Genomic DNA, 21,504 nt, shown 5'->3' on the forward strand with positions numbered 1-21,504 from the left:
CAGTGAAAACTGGCTTCAAGATCTTAGAGAAATACGTAATAAGACAACTTTAGAAAAGCTCACGCTGGATTTGCTTTCATAGCACAAATGAATGAAGTGAGGCAAAAAACTCTTGTCACCAAAGCCTCACAGCTGATACATAGTCACCTTCTGGAAAATGTTATGACCTCTCCCATTTCCATTCCCCTTTTCTAACAGCAGTTGTGTCTCCTTGACTTAAAAATACATCGGAAAGAAGAGTTAATACATTCCTCATCTTTACACAACAGCTTTGCTAGATAAAACAATTTCCATTCCTGGCCTGCAAGTTCTCAAGCCCACACTTTTAACCTCTCTAGACAAAGCTACAAAGCATTTATACTTGACACCTTCCTAGTGCATAGTTATACCATTATGCAGAGAAAACTATAAGAACAAAGAGGGCTTTGTTCTGAAAGTACATGCAGTCAATTACAAGTAATTCAGAAACTCCTTCAAATGGAGGTTAAAATAAAACAGTCATCCTTTGGTCAGGCTCAGGCTGAAGCAGTTAAACACACTAATATAAGGCAATTCTAGTTCTGGAAAGTCGAAGCAATTCTACCCATTTATGCTTCATGAAGGAAAAATATCAGCATTTATTTATTAGTACATTTCTCCAAAAGTTAGTGACAGTCAGTTGAACTAAAGACAATATTACGCTTAATACTTTATGTCTTGAGTGTACGAACCCACATTAAACAGCTACAGAGTTTAGAAATACTAACATATATTTTTTTCTGATCGTTATAAGATTAGCTTATATTTTTAAAATAAAACAATCCCTTCAATACATTTTAATAGGATTTTATAGGGAAGGATTTTCTATTTAACAAGTTATAGGACTTGTATCTCACTCTGTCCATTGACTTACAAGTAAAAAGACAGACAAACATAGGAAATGAAACAGTATGAATTGTAATGATTTTTTTCCTCCTGGACAACTCTGGCTCCCTGAACACCTTAAAAAAAAAAAAAAAATCAAGATTTTTGATCAAGAAAATAGTCAAGATGATATTGTCTGATTATAGTAATTCTTTCCCCTAATATAAACATTAAATACATTGTGAAGTTCGATTTAACTTTCTTTAATATTTAAATGATACTTTTCACCACAGTCACAGCTTTCTTTTTCTGGCACTTTCACACTTTAACTTAAGGAAGGAAATAAAGAATGTATCAACAAAATGAGGGGGATTGAGTAAAATAGTCCAATAATAGTCATGGCATTATGTTTGATATTACACACTACTGCAGGAAACACGATAAAGTTTCTAAAATATGCCAGGATTCCCACACAATTTAAAATATTGTTAATACATTAATTTATCCTTGCATCTTTCTTCCAGAACATTATTGTAAGCTAACCAGAATACATACATGGGTGAGAGTTGAGCTCTATTATAAACATATATGACAGATTCAGGAAAACATAATAAGAGAATAAAAATTAAGAAACTGTGCCAGACAGACTATCTGTGTATGAAACAAGTGCCAAAAATAGAGCTGTTTAAATAATATCGTTTTGTTTTTTTTTTTTTTTTTCTGTTCAGTGGCTGCAATGAAAAATAATCACAAAAAAATGCCTCAGGTTGACACCAAATATATTTTATATCCTCTTCAATACATTCTTCCCTCTCTGCAATTTTAAACCGAATCATTGCGACCTTCCAACCTTTCCTATTCATTTCTAGGCCACGTCTATTGGACAAATTCAGTAAACATTCATAAATAATTAATATTGACCTAAAACTGCATTTCTTACTGGGAAACATTCATAGGAGAAATTTCATACAGCTTCTCTCCAGTAGGTTTTCCTAGAATAACTCAAACCTGTAATTACACAGAAATGCATTTCTGTATTTAACATCCACCACATGTACTTGTTTGGAGGGCTCTGAAGACCACGTTCAGCTCCATCAATCATTTCATCAGCTCCGACATCAGAACGGCTCTGCATGTTGCCATGCAAAGAAAACAGCTACTTTTATCTGCCGCCTACAAGCCTTACCATCTACTATTAAGGCTATTCTCTTTATGTTTAGATGAGTGTCTGATGTCGCCAACACAATTTAATGAGCTGTCTTATTTCTAAATGGAGAGCCCTTTCCATTGAAAATTTAAACTGATTCTTCATGCAGCTGACATTTTGCTGCACCATCCTGCCATTTTTCAGCCTTATACAGTCACATACTGTAGATGTGAGTATATTTATCAAATAATTATCATCAATTACCTGAGAGTTTGAGCTTCATAGACGTTTTATGAATTCCTGAGATTTTTCAGGGTACTGACATAACAAGTCAGTACATTGTAAAGAAATTGAAACTGCAAAGCCAAAAAAAATAAAATAAAATAAAAAGGAAAAAAAAAATCCCAGACTAAGTAACACTTGTTGTTATATCATTATCATTCCAATATCATTGTCATTCTGGCTGTTCAGACATCAACAACTAGTATTCTGGGAAGGAGCCTTTGTTTTAAAGAAGGATGGTCTCACAAGTGTCTCTGGGCACAAAGTGATTTCTACAAATGACCGAACATTATCTGACTGTCCCTTAAGGTCTACATATGTTCCCAATAGATCTTTGTTGTTGTAAAACACAAGTATCTCACGTACCAAGGGATGTAAATGGTAGCTTTAAGAAAGAGAAGTTATGTCTGTCTTCCTAATTAAGAGAAAGCCATCAAATAGTTCCGGCTCTCTGACTTTCTTTTATTTAGAAATTTAGATGTACCCACAAGGCCAAAAGTGGACCTGCTCTTGGAGGAGTTGCCAAAGGAACAAGGATTACCTCAATGTCCATCAGACAAAGAAACAGCAGAGTACAGAAAAGATTAAGCAGAAACAGAAATTATATTGCCTGATCAGTCATAAGGAATTATAATGGCTTTGATAGGTTACAAGCACAGATGATCATCTGCCGTAAGAACCATACGTGTTCAATCAATTTTAAAGACCAAACAGATCAAATCAGAGAGGAAGCATCCAAGACACTAAAGCAAGGTTGAGGAGAAGTTGATAGTGGTAATTTAAGAAAATATGTTCAATTGTTAGTACAAATCATTGCAAAACCTCATTTAGAATACAGACATGCTCAAAAAGAGCACTATGGACCACACCAAGTAAAAAGAATTTCTAGGGAAGCTGGGGAAACAAGACATTAAGGGAAGTTAAAATAATGTGTTACAAATGTATTTGAGATGAGTACAAAGGAGGCAAAATAACTAGCACTTCACATTCTGGTAAGATTTTAATTACATATAAATAGCTTCAAAATGAAATTTAAAAGATTTATGATCATTATGGGAGTGAAATTCTGGAACTGATTTCCAAACAGGTACTGTGAAGCAGGAATCTCTTTCTGAAATAGGGCTTGAAACTTTCTACAATGTATAGATAAGAAATTATCTTGAAATTAGAAGTTACATTAGGAAATTTGGTGAACTACCATTCTTGATAGTTTCTTGCATTTCTATAACATTGAACATATTTGCGTGGTTCTCAATACCAACTATTAAGGACTTTTTTAGGACTTCCCTCCCCCCCCCTCTTTTCTTTATAGCCAGCCTCCTGCACCTACATGGCAAGTATTGACTAAAATATTCTTCTTTCCTTGTTGGTGCAGCATTCACACTGAGTCTGTATACAAGGTTTAATTCTGCAAGAGGAACCTAAGAAGAAAATTTTGCCCTAAATGTCTTCTAACATAATAAAAGGCTCTCTAAACAGACATCAGAATGAAAAAATAATAATTATCACGTAGGTATGGCAGAGATGAAGAATGAGGTACAAAAATGAAACCTCAATTGATCACAAAATCTCCTTGAAGATAATTATTTATATATATTTTCTTAACTTTATTATAAAGTTTCTTACTGAGATTGAAACAGATTTACAGATCACTAAACTCTTTTCTTCGTTTATCTCTCTCTCCTGCAAGCCTTCTCATCTCAGTAATGATTAAATAATGTCCTGTTGTAAGATTCAGATTTTCATTACTTTATACACAAAAATACAGATGGGCTTTTTAACAAATCAATATTACAACAACAAAGATGCCATAATTACAGTACACTATATGAGGAAGAACAAACAAGACCTTGGTTTTATTTATTATACCACAAAAGAAAAAGGCAAGCATAAAGAATGCAAAGTACAAAAAATAAAATAAAATAAAATAAAATAAAATAAAATAAAATAAAATAAAATAAAATAAAATAAAATAAAATAAAATAAAATAAAATAAAATAAAATAAAATAAAATAAAATAAAATAAAATAAAGCTGTGGAGAACAGGGTCTATAAGTAAAAATATAGATTTCTGCATCTGCACAGTAATAACTGCTATGAAAGATACCTTTATTAGTTAATTGCATAAAGTTGTTTTTTTCTTTTCTTTTCTTTTTCTTTGCAAACATTGACAATAAAAACGCTATCTAGACCTAGACTTAAACAGCTTAACTGCACATTTGTTAAAGGAAGATCAGTTTTTACTATATCATTAGATCATAGTGCAGTCACAAATATAACCATAACTATGTGGTTTAACACAACTCTTGTAGTTGGTGTAATTGAACAATCAGACACAAAGACCCTTCTAAAAATCACATAGCATATTAACGGCAACCCAAACATATATTCAAATGCATTTCTGTGTTATATCTTCAGATTTAAAAAACAAAAACAACAAATATTCATAAATATTGCTAATTTGTAAAGAATGTGTAAAAATGTTTTGGAATTTATGCCCATCAATTTCATTATGCAATTCTATGTAATAGTGGATGCCTGATCAGTGTTTGTCAAAATGTAAGTTCATTCAAAGGTATTCATGCTTTAGCTCAACAACTGGAGAGGAGCTAGAAGGATAGAGCCTAAATTCACGGGGGAAAAATGAACCACAGATGTGAGAAGGTGTTATAATACCAACTGTAAAGGTAAAAAAAAAAAAAAAAAGGGTTGAGAAAGGGTAAAAATTTTTCATGAGACCATTATCCCTCTTTCAAATACTGAAGTGTACAGGGTGAGTGTCCTTTCTAATTGCTTTTAAAGCACTTCTGATTTTCATGTTGTAATAGATAAAGCATAAACTTACAGTGTTCAGTTTTCTTGAGGTGATTCTTGAGTGCCTCCGGGGAAGGCTGACAGACAACAAAATCTGGCCTGCTCAAGATTTAGAGAAGTCATGAATGATGCTACAATCCAGCATAAAAGGAGGATAAATGACAGGAGAAAAGTGGGTATCAGGAACTGAAAACAACAGAAAAATGATGCTAAAGAGAAGAACTTCTCAAGAGGCACCAGTCTTGAGATAAAGTGTGTTTATTGTATTTAGCATATTTTTTTTCTATTCTCAGTGCTGCCAAGTTTGTCCTCAGTCTTTCAATAATGCTGAAAAATAAGAATATGATTTTGGAAATACACACTAATGAAGTCTGTGTGCACTACCACCAGTGTTATTTTGCTTTTCTCTTCTCAGTGAGGGGAAAACATAAGTTTTCTAGGTATTTCATCCCTATGGTTCTCATTAAAGTCAACTGAAGTATCTTTCATTCTCATGAAACTGTCATGAATGCTGACCTCTTCATCTACAGCAATTACAGGATTGCAACTGGCACTTGTTAGCTATTCAGCTTGGTCTAAAGGGTAAGAAGTTCTTGGAAGTTTATTTTATGATAATAAAATCAGTTTAGCTATTTAAATGCTTAAAGTAGAGGTCAGCCAAGTTGCACTGAGTCCCATCTGTCGTGTTAAAATTATACACGCCAAGATAACTTTCAAAGCACATAAGATGGAATAAGGAGCATCTTTGACAGACACTGTGGACTAAAATAATCTCAGAGAGCTCAGTCAAACAAGTTAAAATTCAACCAACCCCAGGCAGTGACAACAGGGTATTATTCCTTTGCTGCAGCTTAAAAGAAAATATTAGAGAAACATAGCCTCTATGAGGTGGGAAATGGTGTTCTCCTTAGACACATGGACTGTTGATTGTCTCACTTTCAAAGAGACTTCATATTATGGTGTTATTACAAGGAAAGAATTTGATGCAAATGAAGCATTCTGGGCTTTCACAAGAAGGCAATTACAAGAACATAACATCCTCACTGAAAGAAAATGAAGACATAATTAGAAAAAAAAACAAAACCTGGAAACCACACCACAGTTAATAGCAGCAATTTCTGTGGGAGAAATCTTTTACGACAGACATGACTTCTGTCATTACAAATGGAAGTTCCCTACATGTAACTCAGTATTAGCTGTCTAAAATATTTATTGCCACCTAATTGACTAGGATTCCTACAAAGTCGCATTAGAAAGTTATTCATTGGCAATACATCCCACCTATTTTAGCTATGAGCCCCTACTTTAGGATGGGGAGAAACACCTTCTAGACGTGCCTCTCTCTTCAGTAAGACACCTAAGGGATGTAGACAGTAGCCAACTAAAAGGATAAATGACAAAAGGATATTTAAAGGATCAAAGGTCAAAGTCAGAGGCAATGAATCTCATCTTGTACACTAGAAAGGTTCCAGCAATTCAAAAGTAATCCTAGAAGTTTACTATTTTTACATTCTCTGGTTTATATATAGCAAAGCGTAGGCTGTATCTAATGGTGTCTAAATGCTTGAAGCTTTTTTGCTCACTTGTATCTAGCTTACTATTTTAAGTGATATGTAAATAACAAGTCAACAATAATCCAAAAGATAGTGTGGTTTAAATCTAGAAACTAGAACAAGGAGTGTGAAAGCCTCACAGATAAATCACACTGATAGGAACCATAATGATTAGACTCTTTTTCTAGATCTGCCATAGGTCCACTAAATACTATCTGGGCAAATCATTTCACCCTCTAGGATATCACCTACAAAGTGAATATAATGTTAATAGTTAAATTTAAAAAGCATTTCCAGTAAGTTCAACAAAGACAACAAATCTCACATAAGAGAGACTTTTGGTACATGTGCACTAAGCAGTGTTTGAGGCAAGAAGCATCACCCAAATCCTTAGATAACCTGAGCTGATGAAGTTCTACTAAATTCAGTCAAGACTGAAGCCATGGATCGACACCCATTTGATGGAGACTGCCACAGCTCCTATGAAGATGAATAAAGTCTTTTCATTTTGTATCAACTGAGCATCTACTTTTTCATGATTACTCGTGGTTTGCAAAATGCCAAATATTTTTTAGGGTTGAACATATCATAAAATGAGAAGGAATAGAAGTTGCTATTCTCCCATTTTGAAGACGTGGGAAACAATTTTTCTGTGGAAGAGAAAGAAAGTATTTATGAAGGCTGAGGTAAAGACAAAGCATGAGATCCTATTCAGCGAAAATATCGGAGAAGTTTTTTTGTATTCTGACTTTAATGCAAACAAATGATGAATCATTCTAATGATTGCTATCAAATTCAGGTATAATTAGATAACATCTCATTCACTTGCAAATCAGTAAAATCAAAAAATGGGGAAAGATGCAAGTTTTTCAACAGAACTCTGAGCTGTTTTAAAAATACAAATAAAGTAAAAGTTTATTTTTGGCCATGGTATGGATGTGAATGAAGGTAACTTCTGCAGAAAATGGGGAAGATAGAAGGATGTGAGGAAAGACTTAAGGTAACACTGTACTTGCATATTGCACTCTAGGGCTCCTACTGGAGCTTTTCTGGCTTTTTCCATCTCATTCTCTGTACGTCTTTTTAGATGAGAAAACTGCTATCAGGCACTTTCGCAAATGAAAATATATGTTGTGACTCAGAAGTTCCTCCCTAATCCTAAAATGAATGGAGAGGAGAAAAACATTCCCATTTCCTGAATTTCCACCTGGGGGGGAAATAAGGAGTTCTAGAATGTTATACAGTACATTTGAAAGATTCATTAACCTCGGTTTTTAATTGAACAGACAGTAAATAAAAGACCGACTGAAAATAATGAGAGGAAATTAATGATTTATGATGATAATGCTTTTATATATCAGGGTTTTTAAAAATGACTTGTCCAAAATCAGTATAATTAATATTTTATGTTTACTTAGAATCTTTTATATAAGGTTGCCAGTGATCTCTTCATGCTTTTTAGACTTCCTATTATTCAATGAAATGGCGAAGGATTACTGTAATATTGAGATATTGAAATTTGAGGTACAGAATTAGATCTCCTTTTGATTTCCTTTACTTACACTTTGATTATATGCAATATTACAGCTTCCTACTTTTGTTATTTAATTGTTTTATTTTATCTTTTAAGCAGTGGATGTCAAGGTAATACAGTGTTTAGTTCCCATACTACATACAACTTGATGTTACACACTGTTCTAGGTATGGCCGTCAGTAGCAGCTACTGCTACCATTTCTGGTGTGTGCATCAGTTTTCAAAATGTAAACAAACAAAATTACCAAACATTCATTTATAAAAGGGATGTCCTTTGATATTGTTATTGTCTGACAGGGATAACACAAAGCCTCAGCTCTTTTCCTTTCCTGTGTAAACTCTATTCAGCTATGCTGGCATCCCACTAGGAATAATTATCCCACTGAAGAATTTATACTCCATGTCAAATGAGGTATCATTACTGCTGCTGTTGCATTTTCTTCTTACATATCTAAAAACTTCCATATGTTAATTTCCTCATTCTTTTCTTAATATACATTGTTGAGTTCCTTCATCTTCGTTCTGACATTATGCCAACAGCATTTTTGCAACAAAAACATATCCATGGGACTTTTCACTCATGTCACAAACACTGGTTTAAGATCTTTTAGTGGCTCTTAACGGTTTCCTTGGGCATGGTAAAATTCAAAAATCCCCTTAAAATATGGAACACTATGCTTTGTGTCTCAGCATGGTAACAGCTGATTTGCTACACATTCTGCATATCCATGGTTAAGAATTGTACTTATATTATTTTGATTATAAGAAACAAACAAACAAACAAACATTTATTTGGTACTTCAAAGAGCACAACTGCAGAATCATATGCTTCAAGGAGACACATAACACTTAATGTCATATGGCAACTTCTAATTCAACTATTTCTCTATGATAAAAGGTTCTATTATAAAGCAATGACTTGACTTTCTCAACTAGGTATCACCCAAACAAAGATGTTTGGGTGATATCATTAGCCTGTAAGTCACTCATCTTTTAGAAGTAGGACACATATCCTACAACCGTTTTGAGTTCAATGAGTATAGGCATTGATAACTCATGACTTTTCCTCCCTTCTCTATCTTGTGCTTTTAAGCATAAGGTATTGTAAGGAGATTAAGACTTGCAGAACCTCCTCTCCTGAGCTTTTGAAGTCTTGGAACCACTTCAGGATCATCAAAATACAATTTTACCTGGAGTTTTATAACTTGTCTACTGTGACACTAAACTTACTATTGAGATGACACTTTTACTCTAAAATCCTTTTCTCAGCTACTTATAAGTTTCTCAAGAAGCTGTCCTCAGGCTGACATTCCTTATGCGTGCTCTCAGGCCATAGGAAAAACTTTCTGGAGCTTCGAAGAAAATCCACTTAACTATTTTATTTGATTTTCAGAACTCTGAACTTTAAAATAAAGCAACAAAACCAAACACTTCTCATGCTAAGCCATGAAGTCAATCCTTTTGACTATCATAAGTATCTGAGAAGATTTTCTACTGAAGTGTGATCCATATATTTTTATACTGTTATTCTAAGAGTAGTGAGGCAGGATTTTTTTGGGTTTAGAACTCTGTCTCCAAATTAACTTATATAAAGCATTTTCAAATATTGAGGAAGCTTATTAGGGTTATAGCATTTTACTCAGTAACATCTAGATATTTTCTGAATTAGTTTAGTATTGTTTTATTTATCTAATTAGATATACCAGGGTTACAGGTTCTCCAGTGTGTTTTTTCCTTCATCACTGAGCTCCAGTTTTTCAGTTTATGAACAATAATTTTCTGGATCCATATCTACATGAAATGCTGGATTTTCACATTTGTAATCCATGGGTTTTCAATAAATAATAATAATAATAACAATAAAGAGTAAACGCAGAAAAAAAAAATCTAGTCCCATAAATGCTCGAGATTCAGCAGCAGTATTGCAAGTAACCTCAATTTCTGTTATCATTTACCTCATGCAATTCTGTAGAGAAGAAAAAACAAAACAAAACAAAACAAAACAAAACTTCCAGCAAGAGACATAAAGTTTGTCCAAACAACAACTATCCCGGGGGAATAAAAGGCATGGTTCATCTGACTGCTGGTTTTCTGAGGATCTATTTTCACAGGAAAGTTTTTTAAAGTAGCACAGGCTATCCAAGGCTTTGAAACTTCCACACCAAATGTTCCACAATAACTACAGTTATTGAACTTATCCAAAATGGCAAAAGGTTCATTTCATTACTTAAAACACCTGAAATCCTGGGAAAAGGCACAAAGAACATTGACATGACATGACCTTTTCATTCAACTGAAGCCACAAAACACTATGCTTACAGGTAGTACTGCCATCTACTTGATGGTAAGAAAAAGCAAGAGATTTTATATTTTTAGGTAGGCATATTTGTGAAATTGCTGAAAAAAACAGATGGTATAGACACAAGTCACACAGGTAATCACTTTTGGAAAAATCAGCTTATGGGAAGAGATCAAAAGAAACGTATTTTAACAGCATGAAGTTTAAGAGTTATTTCATGACTTTATATAAGTACCTACATGGAGAACAGAGTTATTATAACAAACATCCTCAATTGCACAGATAAATTGTGGATAAAACTGTAAGTGATAAAAAATGTGAAATATACATATTTAAATTACAGATGGAGTAGTTAGTAGTTAGCTTTAGTACTGAGGGGAATTCACTGGTGAACTTACCTGGCATAACTGATTAAAGATTATGTATTAGTAAAAGATTTCTAATAGGAAACTTAGGGTGAAGAAGTTTTGGTTCCTATAATTTTGTTTTTGCTAAATATGGAAAACACCACGTATTGTTAATATATTCAAGGTAAATAAACCTGTGTGCTACTATGAACACTTAAAAACAGTTTGTTGCAAATTTCCCAGTGTACTCCCCTGCCACAGGAACACAGAAAAGCCAACACAACATCACTGATTAGGAACATTTGGGCAATGAGAATGGTTTTGACATCCGTGCAGTACCAACTAAACAGCTGCTGTCTTGGCACAGAAGAACAAGTACAGGTATGAGGCATATGAGGTATGATGTGTGCATTATCATAATCACTTCACTTGTTAGAGCCTAGGTAATGGAATACAGCAGGGTAGAGTACACTGACCTGCACACTGCATAAGCTAAAGCAACACAGGCAGTCCTGTATAACTCTAGTGTAAATATGACACTAGGATTTGCAGATGATGCCTTTCATATTTGCATATTTTGTTCTGGATGAATAAACTTAATTACTCAGGGGCCCACATTTGAAATTTTGCCTTATATATGTAGATTGCATTTTTATTTGTTTTTAAATCAAAGCTTCTAGGGCTTTTGTTCAAAATCATGAGATTTCTTGATTACAATTTCTTTTTCTATATCAGTTCAAAGCTCCATTGTTAACCATGCCATTCTGTCCTCAAGTCTTTGACATGGCTTCTCCTTGTTCAGCTTCTGTGATTTTTGAGCATGTCTGAATGCCCTCCTTTATTTCTGATGTATTTTCTTGCAAATGATCTTTTCATTCTCCTCAGAAGTACATACTGCTTGTACTGAACTTTTTGGCTTCCTAACAGCATTAGCCCCTCTATTTCTATCCTGTACATTTCCAATGTGTAGGATAGAAATTCTAGCGTCTCATATTTAAACCTTCCCTTCACTGATCCCCTTATTTCTGTCTTAATTTTCATAACCTAAGAGAGGTGTTCTTCGACTGAATTCTTTCTTACGGTGAAACTCCCACGCTAGATGTTGTATGACATAGTATATTAAGGTCATAAATTGAAACAACTAATTAGGAACCGTCATCAATCCCACAATACACATGATCAATCAATTAAAATGATACCAAGAGCTCTAGATTGTATTATTATCAAATTTCAATCATATAGACTGCTATGTAATTGGATTGTATGAGATAGTAGACATAAATAGGTACTAGAACTTGTGGAAGTCATTTTTTTTTGGGAAACCGTACCACATGAATCACACAGCACAGCAGCGTGATCAGACTGAAGAAGCAAGCCTCTAGCTAAGCAGGTGTTATTCACTGGAAAATATATTTTAAAAATTACTCAGTGATTAAAAAGGGAGTAATTGGACTTCATCTCTTTTACGCAGGCAGTAAATAAACATGGTTAGAAGTTAAACATCTTTCAAAATCAGCTAACTGGAAAATATTGGGAAATTACTGGGAATAATTTTTTCTGCAAGGAGAAGAAAACATTTCTCATGAAAATAACTCTTTTTGAGTATGTAAAGAAAAGCTATATTAAAGAATTACAGAGAAAATTGAAGAAGTGGTCAAAGTACATTTTAATTTATAGAAAATTCTCCAGAAATATATATTTTTCCCAAGAAGAAAAAACATGTAATGAAATCGTTTAGTCATTTGCTCATGAATGGTGACCTACAGGAAATCAGATAACAGAAAACCAATAGTAGCTTTATGTCTACAAAGCCAGAAATGCATTCAAATTGACATGGAGATTCCAAAGCAATTTACCTCTCCCTTTCTTTACTTTTTTATTTTTATTTTTATTTTAAATCTTCTATTCTTCCTGAAGACAGAAGGGAAGAGAAAAAAAAAAAAACACGCACACACACACACACAAAAAAAACAAAACAAACAAACAAACAAAAAAAAACAGACAACCACACATCATTGCTCACAGGCTGCTTATTTTATGTAGCATGTGGTTATTATGTGCATCACAGAAAGAAGAACAAACAAATAAAATCCTTCAACCCTTTTGGTGTTGCTATAAGATGTAGAAGTTTAGCAATCTATGAATAAAGGAAAGGGATGAATAAAAGAAAATGATTGCTCAAGATAACATGAATAGTATGATAGTTTGTAGTGTCTTTGTTAGTTTATTAGAATAATTTTTAGAAACAGAACCAAGAAGCCCTCAGATAAGGAATTTACGCCCCTTTTGGCCATACTGTATGCCTGTTTTTAATCAGAAACTTCTCAGGGCAGGTGCTGAGGGACAGCCTTCATCGTCTGCTGTAGCCAACTTCTCCATTCCCAAACTGCTGAATTTTATCCATGTTTCTGTATTAACAATGCAGCCTGTATATTACAGGAAGGTTCCGCAGTCTTCTGTAAGAGACTTTGTAAACTTCAGAGCTGTATCCATATTGCCTGAAGGTAGTGATGACTTTGGTATGAAAACAATCTCAAAAGTTTAGACATTGATTATTTAACTCCTTTAATAACTTATCTTCTTCAGGGACGGGTACACAAGAGCTTTGGAAAGTCACAGAACAGCAGTTATTTCTATGCCTCACCTTTTCTGTAAGGTGACTTCATCTCAGTGTTAATCCAGAAACCAGAAGAAGAAACTGGTACAGATCCCAGTGGACTACCAATATAGTTTACCTAGTGGCTACTGTAAATAAAAAAATAGTGTTTACTATTGGCATAGCTTTCTGGTATCCTGGAAGACTTCTAGTTCTTTTTGCCTTAAAGATGTATACCTCCAATGTGAAGAGATGAAGAGATGGACTACTACTAGCTGCAACAGGGACTCAGAAGATATAACTACAAAGAGTACAAGCTTTTCATACTCTCATTTCAGATAATTGGATTTGTGGTTTTAACAATCTTCAATATATTCATGATGTTTACTAGGAATAAAGAGCATCTGTTGCCCATGCAGGGAAGAAAGGCTTGAGATGGAAATTCAAACTAAAATGAGCAGATGAAAACACTAGGACATAGAGATACTCCACAGCTTTAATTCCAAAGAAAACCTCTCAACTTGAAGGGCTTGAATTAAACTAATTTGTGACCTTCTTAACATTCCTTCATTAGAACCAAGGATTACTATCTTCTCAGTATTATTTATCTAGCTTAGTTAATGTCAAGTAAAGTAACAGAATAAAAGCTAATCAGTCTTCAAGAGGAATCCCAGAGAGGTGTACATTTTTCATGATGGAAGTTGGATATAGAAGCTATGAAAGAATATTGACACTTTCTCTTCAATACCAGAAGCAAAAAGCTAGTTGTATACTCTGATAATGCAGTGATGTGCAGTTAAATATATATATAAAAAAATAACAGAACATTTCAAGTATAGACAGTATTTATGAGATGTATCATGTAGAAACAGTCTATGTTGAACAAAAAGTTTCAGAAATGAGTCAATTCTTTTCTTCTTAAGCCTGTTGCTCTAGGTTTTGGCTGTCCTAAATGAAAATCCAATTCAGTTCATGAAGTTAGAATAAAGTTTTGGGTTTTGTTCTTGTTTGGCTTATAAAGATCACTCATAGCTCCTGGAAGTGAGCTATAGTGCCACACTCTAAACTGGCAGAGCCACACTGATCTCACGTGCATTGCAGATTCACACCAAATAACAACCTTGCCCTACAAGTCTAGAACCTGAAAATCTTCGCAAAACAAAAAAAAAAAAAATGAAGTCTAGAACCTTAAAATCGAACCTGCAAGTCTATGATCATAAATAAATAAATAAATAAATACAATACCACCACCACCAATAACAAACAAACAAAAAGATTGCATCAACTGGGTTAAATTTAGTTCTGTTACTGCTGATGTACATCAGGACTACATTCACTGTTGTCCAACACAGTAAAATTTTCTTTTATGCTCTTCCTCCCCCTCCTCCTTCCCCCTCTTCCTAAATCAAGAAAGCAGAGGTCACTGAGCAGGTTCAAATGCTCATTTTGTGTGCTGTGCATGCTAGCAATTATTTTTCTCTCCTGTCTTGAGTGTGCAAGCCTGGTTCCATATTTATGATGGGAAAAACATACGGCCAGTCTGAACTGGGGATATACAAATGCAGTTCTTGGAAAATGCAAGAGTAGCTTGCATTGTGCCTTACCAAAGAGTTCAAACACTAACTTTTATTTTTCCTTGACATTGTTAAAGAAAAAATACAACTCTAAACTCCCCAAAGTAATCCCAGTATCCTTTTCAAAATGACAGCTGCATGGTCAGGAGAAAGTTAATAAAGATTCCTGTAAGCTGAACTGGCAAAGATACTATAAAGCAAACAGGAACTGAAATGCTCCTGTTAGGTTTCACCTGCTACAAATTATTATCCAGCCTTGTGATCTTATTGATTTGCTTGCACTATATCAAATTTTAATCATCATAAACCATTTCCTAACACAGTTCTTCCACTACCACATATTCTTAGCATATAACTTGGATTCTTTTGGGCATCCCTGGAAACCTTTAAGTTGATATGACACAAAACTGATAGATACATAAAAGGGTCTATTAATTTTTTTGTAAAAACAATTCATGCAAAATTGATAGGACATTGTCTTTTCAAAAGACCATTTTTAGCAATTTCAAACTTGGTTTGGAATTACTTCCTGCTAAAGAACAAAAATCCCCTTGATGATAATATTCAAATTGTTGGAGGTGTTTCAATCAAGAAAAACACAACTGACTAGCTCCTGTATCTTCACTAATCACTGGACAGTGAAGTCCTTGCTGTTCTTGTATGAGAATATTAAAAACAAACAAACAAACAATAATAAAAAAAAAAAAAAACATTCAAATCACTAGTAGAACTCTATTGAACCTTTTTTCAATCTTTGTTGTGAGAATGAAAAGCCTGATCCAACCCACTATTTCAGCTAGGAGACTTTATAACCAGAATTTTCACAGTTATTAGTTCAAAGTCAAACGTGTTGATGTCTCCCATCAGAAGCAAGTAAACAGGTTGCTATCATGGCTCTTAAACAGTCTACTTCTGATGAATTTCATTTCCCAGAAACACTGATTGAATCTAATGATTTAATGAGTTATGTTAAAAAAAAAAAAAAAAAAAAGAAGAAAGCAAACAACCAGTTAAACAACAACTAAAAGTCCAGCAGAGTAATAGTTAAACCTAAGAAGTCTTACTAAACAGAATAATAAAAATTAATTAATTAGCTGCCATATAGTGCTGATAGATGCATTGAATAAATCTGAGATGATTTATCAGCTAAGTATATTGTGTGGTAGGTATTAGAATTATCTGTCATTAACCTTATGCTATGAATGAAGATGCCTGGATACAGAAGTTAAATGAATTCCCAAGGTCACATTTGAAGTTGGCAATACAACTCAGCCATTTACTGATTTTCAGTCATTAGATAAAAATTTTAAAAACATTGAATGGATTCATAAGATAAAGGTCATGATGTGGAAAGGCACCATCATTTCTCTGACTTCAGTTTCAGAACATAAATTTAAGTGATGGTTGCTGAAATATGATTTGAGAAAGGGGGGTCAGCCATCCAAGACTGGAATAGTACCATCTAATAAATATTTGTTTATTTATTGGTACAATCTGAGATATTTTGGGTGATTCACATCACTGATAGGTTTGGTCTCAGTCCTGAGGTTCTCTGACTTCTTGGACTCTGGGGGGAGAGTGAGACAAAAAAGTTTTTGAAAACCACAAATAAAGTTCCTCAGGTTTCATAGGATGACATACCCTGAACTTCTGACGTAGCCTGTAGAGAAATCTAGTTCTAGAAAAATGAGAATTCATCTTTGTAGTTATTATTCTCAAATGAGAATATTATTCTCAAATGATATGAGGCATATCATAGCAAGTCAAGTGAAAAGCAGAAGACAAACTGTTATGATAAGAAGTGGGAAAGAGAAGACAAATAATGAAAGGAACTCTTAATGGGAGATTTAAGTATTCTGTAATATGGACTACATAAGGAAGTTAGCTTCCATAAGCCTCATTTTAACACCATATATTTTTGACAACGTATTGGCCATACAAAAAAAAAAAAAACCACAACTCTCCTGTAATTCGTAAAATATTATGATTTTTTTTTCCTCCTCAGAATAGTAAAAACGCAGCTCTTACAAGCAGAAGTATTAAAACTTAGGTTATTTTTCCTGACCTTTTGACAGAATTTCAATTGAACTTGCTAAGACATCCAAAAAATTCAGATTCTGATTTTAAAATGAATGATTAATATTATAGAGCTTTCAGAGTATTGGATTTGCAGTGCCAAATTCCTCTAACATAAGCAAGTGCAACTCCATGCACTTCAGTGGAATTGTGTTTGCATATATTAGCATGCAATTCTGGCCCTGTGCCTGGGAAGGGATCTTTCGTTCCACATTCACTTGATTATGTCTCATCTTTAAACCACATTTTATGATCTGCAAAATACTTGACCCACAAAACCACAGAAGCCCATCTGCTCAGATACCATTGTGCATCATTAAGTAAAAATGATGAAACTATTTTAAGTGCAAAATTGTGTGTACAGGGGCCATAAATGTATTCCAAACATTTATTTTCTTGTGCACAGAAGAACCTAAAACTCAGGCTTCAAAATTCCATTTCCATTAGAAACTTATTCTTTAAAGATACTTCATTAGACATAATAATAATAAAAGAATAATAATCATAATCATAAATATCCTTACAAATAAAAGACTAAGGTGTATCCAGAAGAACATATCCTTGGAAAAGAATATGGACAACAGTCTAGTATCATATGTCAGAGACATACAAGACAATTACTGATCTGCTTCTAGTAGTCTGGAACATGTAAATGTATGAAAAATATTAGGTTTTCAGGTCAAGATATCTAAAGGCTAATCGTCTACATTTTAGTCAACAGCTACAAAATCCTTACTCTTCTCTTGAGCTCTGGTACTAGAGATTTAGGACAGTGCCTTTTTTTAGAATATAAGTGTTTAAAAAGTATAGCTCAATGCCTGTCAAATCAGTAATATTCCTAATACCCTTCCCTCCCAGTCAGCTAAAGAACCATTAGTATGGCTAAAGAGAAAAGATACTATGAAGTGGCTACAGATTTTTCAAGATAATGCTAGTACAGAGAAGTTAATAGTGCCACATAATACCAAACACTGAGCTTTTTTTTTTTTTGTCTTCAAGAAATACAGGCTTTTTCATAGTTCTTAAACTGTCAGAGAGCAAACTGCAGCAAACATTATCATTTTGTTAAAAGGCCATTCAATGAGCAACCAGCTTTCAATCATTATATTTTATTGTCCCTGCGGTAGAGTTGAGCTATTTCAGTACCATCCGTGAAGCCTTGACTTTACTGTTTGTAGACTTTACACAACAGGTCTCTTCAGAAAGACATGATACTAAATACATACACAGAATACATACCTTCCAGAAGTAAGCAGTCTTAGACTATACCTTCTCTATATGTCCTTTTCCTATTTTGGTTTGGCACATCCAGGTCTTAAGCTTAGAGCTGCCTTTGGCCAGTAGCTGATACAATATTCTAAAGCATCCATTTGGATTTATACTTAGAGATGAAAATCTATCACACTATTAGGAAAGCTGAACTGAAATTTACTTCTTCTTGCTCACAACTTTTAGCAAAATACCAGAAATACATTTTAAACACACTTGATTGCTCTAATGATCTACTAAAAATACAGCATATGTCATGCATGTTCCATGCATGCTATGCAATTATCAACATGGAGTCAACCCAAACTCATGAAGCCTTTAGGACAGAAGTGTTGCCTCTAACTCTTCAGCTAATCGATCACTTTCCTAGTCTCTCCTAGAGAGAGGATATGGAAGTCTAGCTGCATCAATAGCATCACTTACCTCAACTAACTTGTTGGCGTGCTCACGGAAGACCTGCGCATACTCCTTCACTTCTTTCTCATTACCACTTTTTGCAGCCTCAATGAGAACAAGCAATGGCACATTGGTCTCCAGGAATGAATCTGATATATGATCCATTACTGCCTTCCGTAGCTGTGACAAAAGAAAACAGACCAGTAAATAAAAGGAAAATTATAAATATACAATCCCACTGTATTCATTGACTGTTATATCAGAGCATTGATGTGTCACATCTCACAGCATTGGAAGGGAGTTTGGGTTTTTTATCCTTCATTACTCCAAGCTATCCACTTGCAGCAAGCATACAAATACCCAACTGTTAAGGGCCTAGATCTTCAAAACACTCCTGAGGTTCAAGCTGACTCGCACATCTCATCCCACTGGACTGAGTGGATCTATCCGGGATGATGATGATTACCCACATAATACATTGCAAATTGATGAGAATTGAAAGCTGCACACTACTTTAAAAAACAGTTCATCTCACTTAAAAGCCAAATATGGATTAAGGAGCTTAACTTCAAGCAACCATTAAAAATATTAGCCTGAATATATCTAAGCCTCTTCTAATTCCTGTACTGAATAGTATTCTGCACTGTAATGAGTTTACAACATGCCTTATACTTCATACTCTTTCAAATATCTTCAGCAGGTGTAAACAGAAAATCTTTCTAAGCACTTTCTAGGTAGGATTAGCAAACATACTATAATTTATAGGGTGGTTCTTTTTTTTTTTTTTTTCTTGTATAAGTTATTGAAGATTTAACATCAGTTATTACATAAAAAAATATAAACGTTTGAAACTGTATTACTGTAAAAATGATGTCACTGACTTCTTTTCTTCCTTACCAATAACTACTAATTAATGTCAAACTTGACTAAAATTTGAAAGACATCCAGAAAGATAACTAAAGTCTTAAATAATTCTTCCTGGAAAATGGCTCTATAGGAGTATGGATCAGAAATGTTTTTAGCACATTTTCTTCCGCTTTTGGGTTGTTAAGAGTGGAAAAAAAAAAAATAAAAAAAAATGGACTTAGACATAACAAGCTGGAAGCTGTTTACCGTAAAGGTCTGGTTAGCCACAAGTTTCCTTAAATCATGTTTCCTTAAACCTTAAATCAATCATTTAGTTAGATCAGGCAAGGTAATTTTGTAGTCCAGACTAGAAAGCTTTATCTAGACAAGGTGTCACCTGAACACCCAATCATATTGAAAACTGTTACGTTGTTAGGCATTATAAATACATGATAGAAGATGCATTTGGAGTTTGACAGCATCACTTGTCAACTCTATTTCAATAAAGAAAAAGCCTACTTTGAATATTCCCATTCAACCTCTTAGTAGTACACTAAAAACAAGCAGCAAAACAAAAGAGTTTTAAACATATCTATGTTTGCATGAGATATTCCTTTTACTTAAATTACAGTTAGTTAAAGCAACTGGTGCATTAAGAACAGCAATTCTTAATTCCCGTTAAAAGTTAATTCTGGAACAGTATTTTTCTGCTTCCAAAATGATTAAAGGTACTCAGAATAGCTAACACATAATAGCTACATATAAAGAGTACTGAATGGAAAATTTAAAAAAAAAAGGATGAAAGCATCAGAGAGACCTGCCAAGAGTTGGAAGCTGCTGTATTGTAGATACAACCTATCACATTGTCACCTTGTACTCTCTTTTCCTCTAAATCCATTAATATTCACTTGCTAACTCTTCTTTTATGCTTATTTTGAAATATTTCAGACTGTCCTTTGGGTCCAGTTGTACAGCATCTAACGCAACGAGATCCCAAATCATTAATAGCTTTCATAGGTACCAATACATATATAGATACCAATATTACTCCAAACATACCACAGCATTGCCAAAAGTGTGTATATTTATATAGGTACATACACATGTGCACACTAAAATGTCAGGTTTCAGAAAACACTGCAAACAGCATAATGCTGCGAAACCTAAGCTGCAATATGGCCAGATTTCTAATCACTCCACATATCTGTCCTTCACTAGTACAAATAAGGGCATCATATGTAGCCAATGGAAATGATGCCAGAAAGGCTTTGTCTCAAGTTCGCTTAATCACCTTCTGCAGATAGTTATCTCCCATCTCTTGCTGAGAACTTCTGCTCCTAAGTGGAATGCCTCAGTTTAGTATGTACATTAGACTTTTTGAAGTCCAGCATACTGAAATAGACTAAATTTTAGTATTTCCAAATGAACACACAATGGTTTTAAAAAATCCCATATGCTGTCTCATTCTCAGGCGAAAAAAAAAAAAAAAAAAAGTAAAATAAATCTATTTGCTGCAGTTCAATATGAGTGTCAATAAAAACTACAGTTAACTTCACTGTCTAAAAAACTACTTTAAATCTTAAATGAACATTAACATTTTTTCTGTTTACTCTTTATGGGATAATGTTTCAAAGGGTTGAGTTAAATGAAGAAGCAATTCAATTTTTAATCAAGGTTAATGTGCTATTATAGATCTGATTATAAGAATGTGCCCAATGAAACCCTAAGAAAAGTTTCAGGATGTTTAAACACACAGCTTATGTTCATTGGTATTAGAATCACACATTAGAAGTCAATAAAAAGGACGGTTCGAGCATCAGCTAAGCAGCAATTTGGGGCTTACCATTGTAAATATGCAGCAGAGTTGTATCTGAATCAAAATGAATATCCTATTTGTAATGGCAACTGTATATTGCTTTCTGCAGTTC

General features: G+C 33.9%; 1 protein-coding gene across 3 annotated transcripts in view; it reads right to left on the minus strand.

Annotated features, from left to right (window-relative positions):
* CTNNA2 (catenin alpha 2) overlaps nucleotides 1-21,504 on the minus strand; it is a gene marked incomplete at both ends in the record, with an annotated part of 418,840 nt that overhangs the window by 82,057 nt on the left and 315,279 nt on the right. For all 3 annotated transcript variants that reach the window (XM_084286116.1, XM_084286115.1, XM_084286114.1), the window contains one exon: nucleotides 18,758-18,910. In XM_084286116.1, coding sequence (XP_084142242.1) covers nucleotides 18,758-18,910 — 153 coding nt within the window. The remainder of the gene's footprint in view (nucleotides 1-18,757; nucleotides 18,911-21,504) is intronic.

The sequence above is a fragment of the Netta rufina genome (assembly GCF_964035555.1).
Source record: "Netta rufina genome assembly, chromosome: 4".
Taxonomy (NCBI): domain Eukaryota; kingdom Metazoa; phylum Chordata; class Aves; order Anseriformes; family Anatidae; genus Netta; species Netta rufina.